We start from the raw sequence: 15,314 nt of genomic DNA on the forward strand, positions 1-15,314 counted from the left end.
AGTGTAGGTTCCTCAATAAAATGCAGTCAACACATTACTTGAGTCAAAATAAACAAAAACATTAAATAGATTCTAAATCAAGACAAATGTTTAGTCTTTTAGTTTGTTCTGCAATCTGGTTTTTAAAGTAATTTTCATTGTATCACTTCTCAAGCTTAAACCATAGGATTAGAGATAAATATCTCTTTGTTTTTGGCCGAATGGGGAAGCCCAAATGAATGACAGTATGAAACACCTGTGCGGCTTAGTCCTTTGGGAAAATATTTAGAACACTGATATAACAAAGAGAAATAATCCCGGAAAATAGTTTATGTGCTTGGGTAGATTTAAACGTACGGTAGCATTACGTCAGCCGTACCAGACTTTTATAGGTGCATAAGAATTATGAGGGTTGTAATTTGGACTCTTCTGCTTTTTTGTTGGTGCAGTATTAATGGCTTGCAGAGAAAGGTAGAAAAAAAATACAAAAAAAAATTGGCATGTGAAGTTAAAACAGGATTGAGTTTGTTAGAACAAATCCACAAAGGGTCAGACGAGTACTTTGTGTCCAATTTTGGACCAGCCTGTGGCCCCTAATGAGTGGCACCCGGGGCTGATTCCCCTAACCCCTCCAGGACATATGGTTACGTGACCCTGCAGTTGAGTGGGATATGTATGTGCGCGTGTGAGCATGAATGTGTTTGCGTGTGTGAGCACAGATGTGTAGGTGTGTGTGAGCATGAATGTGTATTCAGTTCAGGATTGAGGTCCAAAATGCTTGTTCCAGAAAAGCATATATTCTGGAGTGCTGGAGATATAGGAATTGTAAAGACAGCAAGAAGGCATTTTTCAGATTGTCATTTAATCAATTTAAACAATACTAGTAAAAATGTCTCAAAAATGTCCAACCTCTTGCTGGATTTAACACTTTAAAAATTCATTCATAACCCTAATTCTTAATGTTCATGTGACACATAACCCGTCATTGATATGTTATTGCCATAGAACCTGATATTACTTCTTTAACGTTTTTGTGCTTAAACCTTGAGGAAAGAATAAAATGACACGTATGTGGAACAGCTCCTTCAATGCCCTCTGTTTTACAGATGTGTACACGGAACATGTATGCCACTTGATTCTCTGACGTACAGCTGCCTGTGTCAGGATGGTTACAAGGGCGCCCTGTGCAACCAGCAAGGAGAGCTGTACAACCCATGTAAGAATTTGCAGTGCCAGCACGGGCGATGTCAGATTTCAGATGTGGGAGAAGCGTATTGCGAATGCGATAACGGATATGTGGGAGAGGTCTGCGATCAAGGTGAGAAGAATTTATACAATTTATAGAATTTCTTTATTTTTGATTTAGTTGGTGGCATTAGTGTACACTTTAGACAAAACAAGATCATGTCACAATAAAAATATTATTAATACACTATATTATCATTGCATAAAGAAAGGGCTTAGGGTCAGATCCTGGTGGAAAACCATCCCTTAGTCCAGATATTTTATATCAAATTTCCATCACCTCTCTCTCTTCTACAGCTTTGTTTCCCCCACTCACCATCTTTTCCCTTCTCTTTTGTGTAATCTTTTTTTCGCCTGTCCACTTCATCCCCCATTTTTCTTCTCCATGGTTCTTCAGTCCCAAAGTTTCCTCCAAAGGGATCTCTTTATCTTTCCAAAAAGGCTCGTGTTTACCCGGGTGACCCACCTCGTTTCCAAAGTCGTTTATTCTAGCACAGTCTAAAGGTTTGTGTTAATCGGGCACATTTTAGTAACGGTGTTACATTGATTCATTGTCCTACTTGAACTGTTAATGGAGAAATATTTTATCTTGAATAAGCGGCTGAAACTTTAATTACCCATTATAGAGTACTTGCATGTAAAAATATTAACAGGATTGATGGTTTATACAGGAAGCTTATCTTCGTGACCTTGTTCTTAAATTGGCAATTAAAATGTTCTCTTCAGCTGTTCGGTGTGTCGTTCTTCCACTAATTACTGTCTTTCTTCATTTAGAGTCGGAATGTAGAGGGGACCCTGTCAGGGATTATTACCAAGTTCAACGAGGCTACACCATTTGCCAAACCACACGCACCGTCTCTTGGGTGGAATGTCGGGGCTCTTGCCAGAACCAGGGTTGCTGCACGGGATTGCGCATGAAACGCAGAAAGTACACGTTTGAATGTAGCGACGGATCGTCCTTCGTGGAAGACGTGGAAAAACCCATCAAGTGTGGCTGCACCCCCTGTATGTGAACCATCAATGGACTGGATTATCAAAAGATCGTACCAGACACACACAAATAAAAAGAAGAACAATTGGACAATAAATTCTGTAAAATTGGACATTACTTCCCTTTCAGATGTGTGAACATCTTAATGTCGTCGGCATTTAAAATATATGTATAAACAGCACCTATTACATTGAGACACACACATGCTGACTGATTGTATAGTGTTGTAATCATTGGGAGAGGTATAGAGAAGGTATATATGTAGAGGGTAAAATGTGTAGATAGAGATTTTTTAAAAAAAAAACACAAAATGTATTTATACACAATGTGGATAGACTTACATGGAGTACGAAGGATGGTTTATGTTTTGGATTTTTTTGTTTTTTTTTGGAGATGATAGATTTTATTTTATTATAATTTTTTGTAACCATTGTGACAGTATTGCATCTTTTGGGTAGTTCAAAAATGTTCTACACCTCTTTCGTTTTCCTTGGGAGAGTGGGAAAGAAAAACAGATAGGCTGTTTGGAATTGTCTACTTTTAGGCACTTTATAGCCTATTAGTATACAATTAGGCTCTTGATTTGGAAAATCCATTCATAAATCATTGAGTCATTGATTCATTAAATCATATTTGCAGTCCTGTTTAACTATGTGGCACAAAGCTGGTAGAACTGATCCCTATTGGGACACGGCTACATGGTAAACCCTAAGAATTCCCAACTATGCCTTTTACTCTGTAAGGGGCTTTAGAGCCCCCTGGCCCTCAGAGGTGGTAAAGGAAACGTAGGCATAGTAGAAATACAGTACGATGTGATTAGCTAACTTCGGATTCTCACCAAAATCACAGTGAAGTTTGGAAAACATATACCATAGGGCTGCATTCAAAAAAATTGCTTGCCTCTACAATGTATTTTTTATCAAGTTCTAAAACACAAGCTACACTAAAGTTGAAGGTTTCTGTATTTAAGTGCTAATGGCGATTATGGAGTTTTCTGGTGGTTTACATTCCTAATAGTCTGTAAGGACATCCATGTGGAACTTTAAAACAATTTACCGATGAATATTACTGCAGCCATTTGGTCGGTGTGCTGATGGAGCACACCATATATATAACGTGAGTTTATAGAAGTGCAGGCATGTCATATTTCCTCCATAAGGGTCACATAGTTTTAGGGAATGTTATAGTTAACAAGTAATCCAACAGTTAATATAGTGTTTATGCTAATCAACTTGCTAAGTATTAACTGGTTTGTGGCCCTTTGGCTCCGTGATATGGCTACTGAAGTTTCTGTTTACCCGTGAAGGACCTATGAAGACAAGTTCACAAGGTGGCACCTCACTCTAAGGACACAATGGGGACTCCCCAGAGTTGGGCAGTTTGCTAAGGTTTTAGTGTAAAGGATAGCATTGGACTCAACAACATTTCAAATGATGTCATATTGGGCAAGAGTTTATGTCATACTGTAACAAATACATCCTCTTTGGGATTTTTCTCTTGGAGGGTGGGTTGGCTTCTAATGAATCAACCCCTATAGCTAGACACGAGGATTTGTGACCCAATGAAGTCAGCAAATGGGGAAATATCCAGTTTTTATGATGATGTTAGCTTTTTTTATGGCAATTGAGTCACGAAAAAAAGTCATAGGACTGAAAGATATGCTATTAATGAACCTTTAAATATATAACATTGTGGTACATATCTAGCCCTAAAGTAAATTGTTCCGTAACAATATGGCTCCTTAGGGATGGCCATCCCACCATATAAATAAATTTTACAGGATTTGTAACTCACCGAACGCTGTGGTGATATCATATAATGCTGATAATATGAGCATGCCATGTTTAAATGAGTTCTGTAGTTGGGCGATTCCCTTTGTACATTATAGAAGAAAAAGGTGCGGTTAATGGACATTCATGTTGCCGATGGAAAAAGAATCAAACTTGTTAAGACATTAAACTTCTGCTAAGCGAAACGATTGGATAAACACATAATCAGCTTGCCAAAAAGCCAAGAAGAACATCGTCCACGTATCACAAATGGTCCGCTGTTGTTTTTTTGTGTTCTGTATCTTTATATACAGCTCATTTTGAAGTGAAGAGGGATTTTGAGCCAGACTTACCAACCGTTCAGGCAATGTGGGGGGAGAGGGAGGCTGAAATTACCTCTGGAAATGTTGTGCCATTTTGTTCTGTAAATAAACAGGATAACTCCTCTACCATAACTGGTACTGATTATGGTTTGGATCTTTACATCAGGAATGCCAGATTAGATGTTCTGAATGGTTCTTATCTGCAGTCAAATTCTCAGTTTCTATGTGTAAGTAAACACAGACAAAACCGACGAAGATCCTGCAGAGTCACCAATGACCAACCTGTTAACCCAACGACAATATTCACCCCTACATGAGCTGAAGTAGTGAGTTTGTCCATTTGTTTCCATGTAGCCTTAAATCCCCCCATTTTAATACAATATTCATAAACTGATTCATTTATAGGAGGAATTCACTTCATTCCCCATCCCCCAACAATTTATATCAGAAGAAGAGGTTTATACATACATTAGCTCCTTGTTCACAATGTAATTAGGTGAATTTAACATATTTGGTATTTTTTAGACGCCATGTTAAACAGCCACATTTTTTAATATATTTAATGGAGATTTCTTGGAACACACTCTGGTTGAAGACCATGGTTGGCAACCTGTTCGATAGTAAATACATGTTTTTAATCTATTTAAAACATTTTCACCTTTGTTAGTATTTTCACCTCATGCGTTGGCATCTGTTCTGTTGCTTGGTAACCAGTGACCATGTGTGTGGAGAATAACATAAAACGTTTGTACCGCTCTCCATTGAGCTTTGGAGGTCTTCAAAGTTAGCATACACGTTATGTTCCATATATTTTACCTAAAAGCTTAATAAACGCCTCGTAACCGATTGTGTACATCAGCTAATGAACACATTATTGCTTTGAAGTTGCCTTTGTAAACATATCATTAAACCTGGGACTGGGTTTGAATAAAATAATTATTTGAAACAGTGATAACGGACAGTTAGTTAACCCTGAAACGCATTCCCGAGACGCAGGGCTCTTTTAGCTTAAAAATACAAAACAGGGGGAAAAAATATACGTTTTTAATAGCAGGGATATTAATAGAAACTGAGATTGGCAGCAGCATACGACAGGGCTTACATTATCAGATCAATTTATTCTTCTGTCCCTTCTCTTTAGTCACTTTAAAAAAGGCTACCAGAACCAATGAACAAGTTCTAACTTAATTTGCTTAAGAAAATGAGAAAAAAAGGTAAAAAAACATTCAGTAAAATTGACAGATCAACTTTAAATATTATCTATTTGTATTTAGAGTAATATACATATATAATATATACATTACATATAATATAAAATAATGTACAAATTCACTTTTGAACTCAATGTGAACTAAAGTCTGAATTGTTATAAGTAGATGAACAAAGAACATATCTGGGCATATGACGGAAGGTTAAATAACTATATACACAGAGGACCTTGTCCTCTTCTCACCTCCTTTCCATGAACTCCATAGTATCTCCATACATATATTTGGCACTCAAATGATCATTTTACATGATTTTTCCTTTGGAATAGCACAAAAGAGCTCAGTTTTGAGATATACCATACGAGAGGCTATTAAGTGGATGTCTATGGTATATTATAAATAGGCCTATAAACATGGGTAACCTTTGTGTCACTTTGCCATGTAGATCAGTACAATCTATATATTTATTTCAGATACACCAAATTTTTAAAACACATGGGAATTATAATTGTTTGTTCGTCTACTAGAAGTCACACTGTATAGATTTTGTGAGATTAGTGGTAATTACACTGATTTCTCTTTTTTAATGGGGCCTTAAACTCACTATACTTTATAAGAGAGAATTACCCACTTGGGTTCACAAATGGGGGAAACTTTTTTCCAATGGGCACCATCTTTTAGGAGACTGTACCACTAAAGTGAACTTTCTAATACTACTCTGCACCATACTGATGCAAATACATAGACATTGATCGCTTAGAGCCAAACTTTAGACTCACCACACAATCACACAGACCCTATTTAGGCCAACAGACAGGCCTACACTGAGCCATCGTGAAATGCTTGTTGGCCTCATGGTGCTTTTCGACATACCTTTAGGGCAGATCCTCTCCTTTTGTGTCACTGGCCACTGGCACGTACGTCATTTATTTGATGGCGACCTTCAAATGCCAGGATAAACTTTAAGCACCGGCCCATCTCTGCCCATGCTGACCGCTTTCAGACATAAGAATTAGGTCATAAAAAATCCTCAGTAAAGCCAATTTTTCACACATGTTCCCCACGATCAGATCACTTCTGTACCTCTGGCTCTATTTTATATAATAAAATGGAAAATGTTTCCCTACGTGTTACAGTCAGGGAGTCAGACGTTGTTCTTGGTCAGGGGAAGGAGTTTAGGCTTGTATGCTCCTGGTAGTAAGATATATATCAGTTTGCAGCAACTGGGACTTACCGTTTTGGAGATGTTGTATTTCTGATTATTCAAGAATTTTCTTCAAAGAATTATTTTAGCAGATTCCTCAATAAGCTAATGCTCCATAAAGCTGGGAGTGCCTTAGAACAGTCCTTTGGGATTCATGGGTGATAGAGGCTTCTCCTGTGTTGTAAATACATACAGGGTGCACAAAACACTATATATTCTTACATCACTCGCTGCTGTTTTAGCAGCATTTAGTCTGATGACTTCACTAAGCCCATTGAGCACCATTCTCCTGCATAGTGAGTGGAGATATTGAGTGATCCTGCTTGGTGGGCAACTCAGGTGGTGTCCATGCACGGTGAAGAGAAAAGCAAACTAAATGCTCTCTGTAGAGCTGATTTGCGCAAACAGCCATCAATTGGCTTGACCATACAAAATGCAATTAAATTAGACAAACACCATCCTATGGGCACCGCTCCTAGGATGCAGCTAGAGTGTTTCAATGGGTTAATATTGCATCAACCAGATCTGTTTTTTTACGGATAGGTCGACACAAAACAGACATTGAGAGCTTTACATAAAACTCTAATGTTTTGCTGGTCATGATAATATTTTTGTTGCATAGCAACATGAAATGGTATAGTTGCCATTCAACCGGTCTCATGTGTCCACAGCACAAATGGCTCAGAATGAAACTGAAAAGAAAAAATGAAACAGTTTTTAAAAACCTAGGGTTCAAAGTAGAGCGAGACAGAAACAACAGAAACAACAAGTTCAACGCAATAAATAGTACAGAGCAAGTCGTAACATTTTGCCGAGCAGAGCTAGGTAGGCAGTGTACCTCCATACGTGAAGGCCTATGGAACACCTGAATTCAAGTCCGTCAGTGCCACAAAAAGGCTGATGCTATTGCATATAGACAATCTGTGGGTATAATAATAAATAATAATAATAATAATAATAATAAACATCTGAGTGTTTGGTGCTTGCCCTTATAAAACAGTGATTTAAGATACAACAGTATAGATAAATGTATATTAGTAAGCAAATAGATGGTGGACACATTGTGAATTATATTTATAACAGAATATGCCAAAGTAAAACTAAAACCTTGTTACAGGCAGAGTAACATTTATGCGTCTAATGACCCAGAGCGGCTGATTTTGCAATAAGAGCATCTTAGTTCTTCTTTCAGGTGATGATCGTTCTACCTGTAAGTAGCCTGTTTAGCGAATATTCCCCAATAGTTTCTGACCTAATTTCCAAACAAGGCCAATGCTTAAAAAAAAAAAAAAAGTTTCCGGCTTTATTTAATGTAGCAGAGTCTACGGAATTATGTGGCACATATCTGTTTTTCATATATATTTGTATTATTTAGGTTCTAAATTAAAAAATAAATATGTAACTATTCTTTAGATCGGAGGCATGAGAGGGGGGCCCTTTTTACCCAATGTAATTCTTTTGTCAGACCTTTTGAATGTATGCAATTTTAAGAAGCACCAAGTAAATTGTCGGCCCTATACAAATAAAAGATTATTATTAATAATGACTACATGTTCTGGAATGCAAAGGGTTAATTTAACAAATGTTAGGACATTTTTAAATTCTACATGGAAGAAAGCCTTTAAAAACCCAACTGTCAACAAAGCAGTTAGGAATGACATCAGCACAATATATCGCTCTTAAGCTTTAATTTCCTTTGCCAATAACAGAGTCTCCTCAGCTAGAAGTCCTATAAATACTGTAACATAATTTGGGGAAATGTCACTCACGCGGGGTACGGTAACCTCCCCTCGGCAGGATGTAACTGACAGCTGCTTGGCAGCATTATTTTGTGCATGACTTATTTTATTATATACATATTCTACATAACATATACACAAACAGCAAGGGGGTTTATGGGCACATACAGGATCGAAAGAAACAATGGTGACTATTTTCTGCATATTTCTTCAAATAATAATTATTTTTATTTTAAAGATTATTACTTATTGTTGTAAGAGGGGAGTTTGATTGCAAAATAGGCCGAAGTACCGGCCATTAGCAAATCCAGAACCTGATCTTGGCAGGGGCACACACATCAGACACATGCACTAACACACCCGACACTCACACTAACACACATCCAGACATACACACACTAATGTACTCAGACACCCACATTCAGACTTGCCCTTGCAGCTACACTCTTACTTGCACGGACTCTCTCATTTCTCATTATTTCTCCACTTTCTCTTTATCTCTCTGCAATCTCTTCTCTCTCCTCATTCCCTCTCCCATTTCTCATGATCTCTCGTTTTTCTCCCCATTGCTTACCTTTCTCCTTCTCTTAATTCTTGTGGTGGGAGCGCGAGGTTTGTTCCTACAGACGTTTGTTTCAGTGGTCCCTTGCAGTGCGCACAACCTCGGCGTTGAGTGCTGAGATTTGTCATCACACCCCGGAGCTCAGCATCAACTGCCGAAGGAACACCGTAACACAGCTCTTTTGGAACAAACCTCGCACTCCATTCATTTTGGGCCATTTGGAGGGAGATCCATGATCTTCCCAACCAGCTCTACTCCTCCAGTAGCAGTCAGTCCAGTCTACCGCTGATGCCACCTTGCCAACCACTGGAGGTGGCCATATTAGAAAGAACAAGAACTCTGTTTAAAGGGGAAGACCTATGGAAAAAATATTTTTCTCCATGCCAATAAAATCCAGTGCTGTAAACGGTAACGTAGGCCGGCATTAACTAAAACCTTATAATTCCTTAATGATTCTTCATTTCTATATCAATCCTGGCTGTGTGCAGATACCAGGTTTTGGCTTTCCAAAACTTGGTAAGCACATAAACAATTATATGAATGCAGGTTAAGGAAAGAGTGTAACGCGAAGTGTTTTCTCCAATGCATACTTGGCACCTGTGAACACCTTCCCTGCCAGAATAATTGGAAGTTCATAGCTTTAGCCATCAGGGTTTGACTCATTTCCTATCCGGAGTCCAGCTTCACGTAATATGAAAGAACACCGTCTCATCTACGCTAATTTCGATTGCAGTTAAAAGTTATTAGCAGAAACATTTCTAGATATAAATAATAAAAACGGCTTTCAATAAACCGTCATCACGTCCCAGAAACTGGAAAACAAGCGCTGCGGCTGAAAAACAAACTGTGTTTCTTGTGCATTGGATCTAAATATAGCCTGAAAAAGCAGCGTACCTGGTTAATGCCATAAATAATTAGGAATGTCTTACAAATCCATGGCATTTCATTTATTGTCCTCCTCAAAGTCTATTAGAGGCTAACCCTCGCTCTAACTTGGCCACAAACTCCCATTCTCTCCCCAACTCTTCTCTTCAGGGGATCACGTCAGAGACATTCCCAGTTACATTCATAATAAAATTAAATGTTTCAGTTCCCACTTTAATGAATAAATCAGAAATCGCATATTCAAGATGCTTGTATGGATCAGTCCTCTCTCCTTAAGTACATTCCAATGTGATCCGCTTGAAGGGGATTAAAATTACAGTAGTATGCTAAACCCCCTCCACCAGATAGCGGACGAGTGTGATGAAAGGCCAGCCACCGAAGCTGAATTTTTTCACAGAAACGCTCTCTACATAAGACGAGAGTTCATGTGTCCCAGGGGAACGAACGGCAGTGTGAAGAATAAATGTCTGTGCATGCCCTTCTGATACAGTATCTATTACTAAAGAATTAACTCTTTTCTTCCTATCAAATCCAATTAGAGAACAGAGCAGCTCTAGAAAGCTATATATTTGACAAATTAACTTGTTGGAGAGGTGGCATCCTATAACGGACGCCACGTTCAAAGTCACCGAGCTCGGCCGTACGTTCCATTATCTTGCCGGTGTTCACGGATCGCATAGCTGTTTGATGATTTTATACAACGGCTGTAAACTGTGGTTGCCCAATACAATATTCTATATTTTTAACAGCAATGCAACAAAAAGTTGCCAAACGCTGATGAATAACAGATCGACCATAAGGAGGATGGCTACTGGCACAGAATTTACCATAAGTACATTTATTTATTAAAATTAACTATAAATGATGCTTTTTGTTAACCAGTGTAATCGTGCTAAAAGGTACTTAGTTTGAAAGATTAACTCGTAGATGCTGAGATTGGAACCAACCAATCAACAAGAACCAGCAACTTAATAGAGGAGATATCGGATAACTAGGGAGAAATAATCACCCAGATCCTAAGAAAAGGGCGTTTAGATTCTTTCTCCATTGTGTATTTACAGAGGAGGTTGTTATTATTTTAACCTGTTAGGTTTGCTCAGTGTATAAAAATGACACTTTAAATGGAGCTTTTTCCCCCAAGGTCCCTGCTTTGTGTTTAATAACAAGTTTTATCAGATCAGCTCTCGCTCAATGTTCGGCCATGCTATAGCTTACATAAGACACAAAGAACCAGGGACGAAGGCAATCTGTCATGGACGCTGTACGGTATCACATTCATATTTACTTTTACATTAACTTTCTGAGCAAAGTGCGATGACCTCTTAAAGGGAAGACGTCCTTAAACAAACGTAAATCAGCTTAAATTTGGAAGTTACAATGTTCCCAGCAGATGACCCATTATATGATACATGACATCACTAGTTATCACCACATTCAACATGCGTGAATTAAAACGTTCCCTTTTCCTATGATCAAAAGAAAAACCACTCTAATTATCCATTAAGGAGACATTTCAGCTTAACTACATACCTATGTTTGTTAAAATACTAAAGTTATTATATTCCCTGTTCCTCCAGGTTAACCATTTATCTACCTTCTTTCCATATAGAAATCTAGAAGCTGGGACCAGCAGTGTGTACATTATACGTTCCAAAATAATGTACACCTTTGTGATGCTCTTGGTCGCTAGCTCCATCTACCAGGGTCCTCGTTAGGGAAAAGAAGCAACAAAAAAAGTACTACAAATACAATGAAAATATAAATGCTGCAGTGGCAATGAAAAAAAAAAGTTTGGCTGACTTGTGAAGAGAAAAATGCAATATCCCATAGGGATTTGATGATAAAGTTATATTTTGCAAATAATCAAAGTTCATCGATTTATTCATCTTTATCCAATCAATGATCCAAATTCATGAGCAGTTTTAGAGCTAAATGTGGTACAATAAGCAGGAGCATTCCATTAGTTTCCAGGTTTAGAACTTTGCCCCCAGAATTAACAATACATTTTGTTACGTTTTCCAGGGCATCTGGATTTTATTAAAATAAAAAACCCCAGGAATTTATTTACGATATTTAAATACTAGTTTCACCATAGATTGTAAAAGAATATTTAAGATAAAACAAAATACTAAATTTTATCTCGGATTAAATCTAGCACTAGAATGCCTAAACATACAATCCAGTGATGTTGCTCAATGACAATTTTTGTTTTTTTACCTGTTTTATAGACATTTTATTAAAAAAAAAAAAGTGTGAGATCCTATATCAATTTGAAATGACTCATTCTTACAGAAAGTCAAAATATGCAAATTGTTCTACTTTGTGTTTGTAGCTTCTTTTGTGATGTAAGTGTAATTAAAGAATTGATATTTCTAGGGTACAATTACTGTGTCTTACTATAATATATGATTCAAAAATTTTTTTGAATACTCTGCAAAACTTTTTGTGGTAATATATATATATATATATATATATATATATATATATATATTATGCCAAGCGTATTTAAGACTGTTGTGGCTAAGTTCTTAAAACGATTAAATTCTCTCAAGAAACATCACTAAAGCCAGACTTTGGGTTCTAAATTTCAGGGTATGTAATGAGTATCAAGAGTCCACTCAAACTCTATAAATTAGTAACCAATAACTAACACTCCCTCAGCTTCCAGACTCAAATTGATTTTAAGCTCTTACTAAATGAAGCTACTCAAGAAAACATCAGGGGTGTCAAACTCAATTGGGCAGAGGGCCGATGTCATGGGAACTGTAGCTTCGACTGACTCTAGGCCACCGTATTGATTTCCTTCTCAAGTCCTCTGGAAATTATCTTATGAAGTACCCAAAAGTACTCAGTCAGGAGCAGAAACTGCCTTCCGGGAAGCAGTGGATAAACAAACTAGAGCTTCTTTGCAGGGAGTTGATATCGTCTTTTCCCACCCAATAAAGTAGATAAAGTAGACAACTCCCTTCTCCATGTTTATGAGTATAGGAAAGCCAACCAGAGACCCACGTGCCTTCATCGTAGTGCTCAATGGAGAACAGCACAGGCAGCCCTGCCCAACCTTTACTGTATGCGGACACCTCTTCATGCTGGGCAACGCCACGTTCACTCCCATCATGCCAACCCATCACAGCTGGTTTAAATCTAGAAAACCCTTGGGACTGCAAATGTGCAAATCCACAACTACTCAACCATCAGAGATGGGCACTCATACAAAACATGCCATACTCACACTGCTTACACAGAAATACTCACACAACGTGCATCTCTAACTCAAGGACACAACTCACAGCACACATGCCAGCACAGCTCACTGATATTCAATCACACAAAAGCAAAAATTCACATGACTTCAGCAGAGGAGACCATGTTTGCCCCAGGGCTGGCCATCTGTCACCATGAGACTACAAGGGAGCTACAAACTGAGGAGCACAGTAATAGCTGTCGTTTTCATGCTCGTGATAATGAGGAAAAAAAATATACCATGAATGCAGACAGCAAACAATGGGGAGAAAGTCAATCTTTAACAGACACAACTATAAGTGTTCAGTACTTCGATGCGGTAAAAACAGAAGTGCCCAAAATAAGGGCCACAATGAGACCCATAATCTTCACCTTAGAAGATGCACTCTTGTACCACACTCCATCAAAAAAAGAACCTTCACACTGGCCATCTTCCTTTAACCAATGTGTTATGGGCATACCTGGGAGCTATCCAGATTTTGCCCAGATACCCCGGGTAAAGCGTCGCTTCTCCAGGTCCATACATGGGGTCTAGCGATACTTCCCTACCAACAATTGTGTTACGTCAGAGGGACCTCCAACCCACATCCCGCAAGGATGGGCTCCAGGTAGCAAGAGCCATAATGGGACAGAAAGCCGTCTCCTTACCAAGATAGCAGCTAGATGGTGCCAGCAAAGGTTCACAGTACTATTATTACTAAGTGAATTACCAGGAATAACTACAGATATTCCCTTAGCTTTTATTTTGATAAAATGCCAGGTAGCCCTCAAGTTATTGAAAAATATTTTTCGCGATTACTGGACTGTGTATGACTGCCTAGGGGGTGGCTGAAAATCATAGTAGTTGTAGCTCATCACATATTGAGTGTACAACATGTTGGGTACTGGTTGTGAAGAGATTGCTTTTGACAACTAATTCTCAGAAAATAATCCAGACATCGGTAAACGGATACAGTTTAACATCAAAAAAACATTTTTTATCCACAATAGTGAACCTCATGTTCCACCATAACATTATCCATCTAGGTAAAGGTATGGCAGATCCATTAACAGAAATTTAGCAATAATAAAAAAAATATCAATTTTTAATATCAATCAAGACAGCTATTGTAAAAAAAAAAAAAAAAAAATTAAAAAAAATTCTTACTACTTGTTGGGTGTGCACGTTGGCCATTACAGTGGCAGCCCACAATCTGATTATATATATATATATATATATATATATATATATATATATATATATATATATATATATATATATATATATATATATATATATATATATATATATATATATATATATAATGTTTCATATGGGTGAGCTTCACTAATCCAAAAACACAACATAATTCTATACCAGACACTGAGGTTCGCAATGTGAAGAGGTAAGAGCTGAAAGGGATTAAATGGCGTTACATTATCTTCTGCATGTTCACAGAACGGGCATATGATTGGAAGAGTGAAAAATTGTCAGGCTAATAAAAGGTCAGCAGCAAAATTACCGGAGTACATCTGGAAAGAAGCGCTGCTTTTAAGATTGACTAAATGGGGACAAAATAATATAGCATATTCCATAAATGCAGCCACCCCACGCACCAATTTGTGGCAGTAATCTTGCCCCAATAGGTAACATCAATGTAAAAGATTACATCCCATTTTCAGAAACATCATCGTAATTGCATGCAGCAATAAAGGGTCACAAAGACATGTTCATAAGACTACCCTGACTAGAAGAGAATCAAATCACTTTCTTTATTCCACTGATCAACTTTTTAACTTGCAAGATGGGCTAATGTGTTTCTCCGTGGCTCTCATATGCCAAGACTTGCACCAGGGCCATGACAGACAGACAGCACCGCAGCAAAGTACATGCTGTGTGGTTCTTGATTCCTGATGAAGCCCAGTTTCAAGAGTTTATATATTCAGAGCCAGATTAAGGAGTTTTGGTCCCCTTTCTGGATTTCCTGCCTTCAGCAAGCTCTTTTTTCCACCTCTTGTGATTTTCCCTTCTGCTTTATTCTTTCTTCCCTCTTTGGCAATATATTTCTCTATTTTTTGCACCACACTTGCCAACACCTTTTCCTCACTTTCTCATTTTTTTCTTTTGTCTTGCTTGTTCACTATTTACATGTTTATCCTCTTCTATTCTGCTCCCACCTAGACACA

At 37.9% G+C, this 15,314-nt stretch overlaps 1 protein-coding gene across 1 annotated transcript in view; it reads left to right on the forward strand.

Moving 5' to 3' along the window:
* The window catches only part of SLIT1 (slit guidance ligand 1), a 122,224-nt gene extending 119,727 nt beyond the window's left edge, over window positions 1–2,497 (forward strand). The window contains exons 36-37 of the mRNA XM_053450034.1: window positions 1,086–1,297; window positions 1,999–2,497. Coding sequence (XP_053306009.1) covers window positions 1,086–1,297; window positions 1,999–2,237 — 451 coding nt within the window. The 3' untranslated portion in view covers window positions 2,238–2,497. The remainder of the gene's footprint in view (window positions 1–1,085; window positions 1,298–1,998) is intronic.
* Window positions 2,498–15,314: the final 12,817 nt, after the last annotated feature.

This window comes from Spea bombifrons, chromosome 11 (assembly GCF_027358695.1).
Source record: "Spea bombifrons isolate aSpeBom1 chromosome 11, aSpeBom1.2.pri, whole genome shotgun sequence".
NCBI classification, from domain to species: Eukaryota; Metazoa; Chordata; class Amphibia; order Anura; family Pelobatidae; genus Spea; species Spea bombifrons.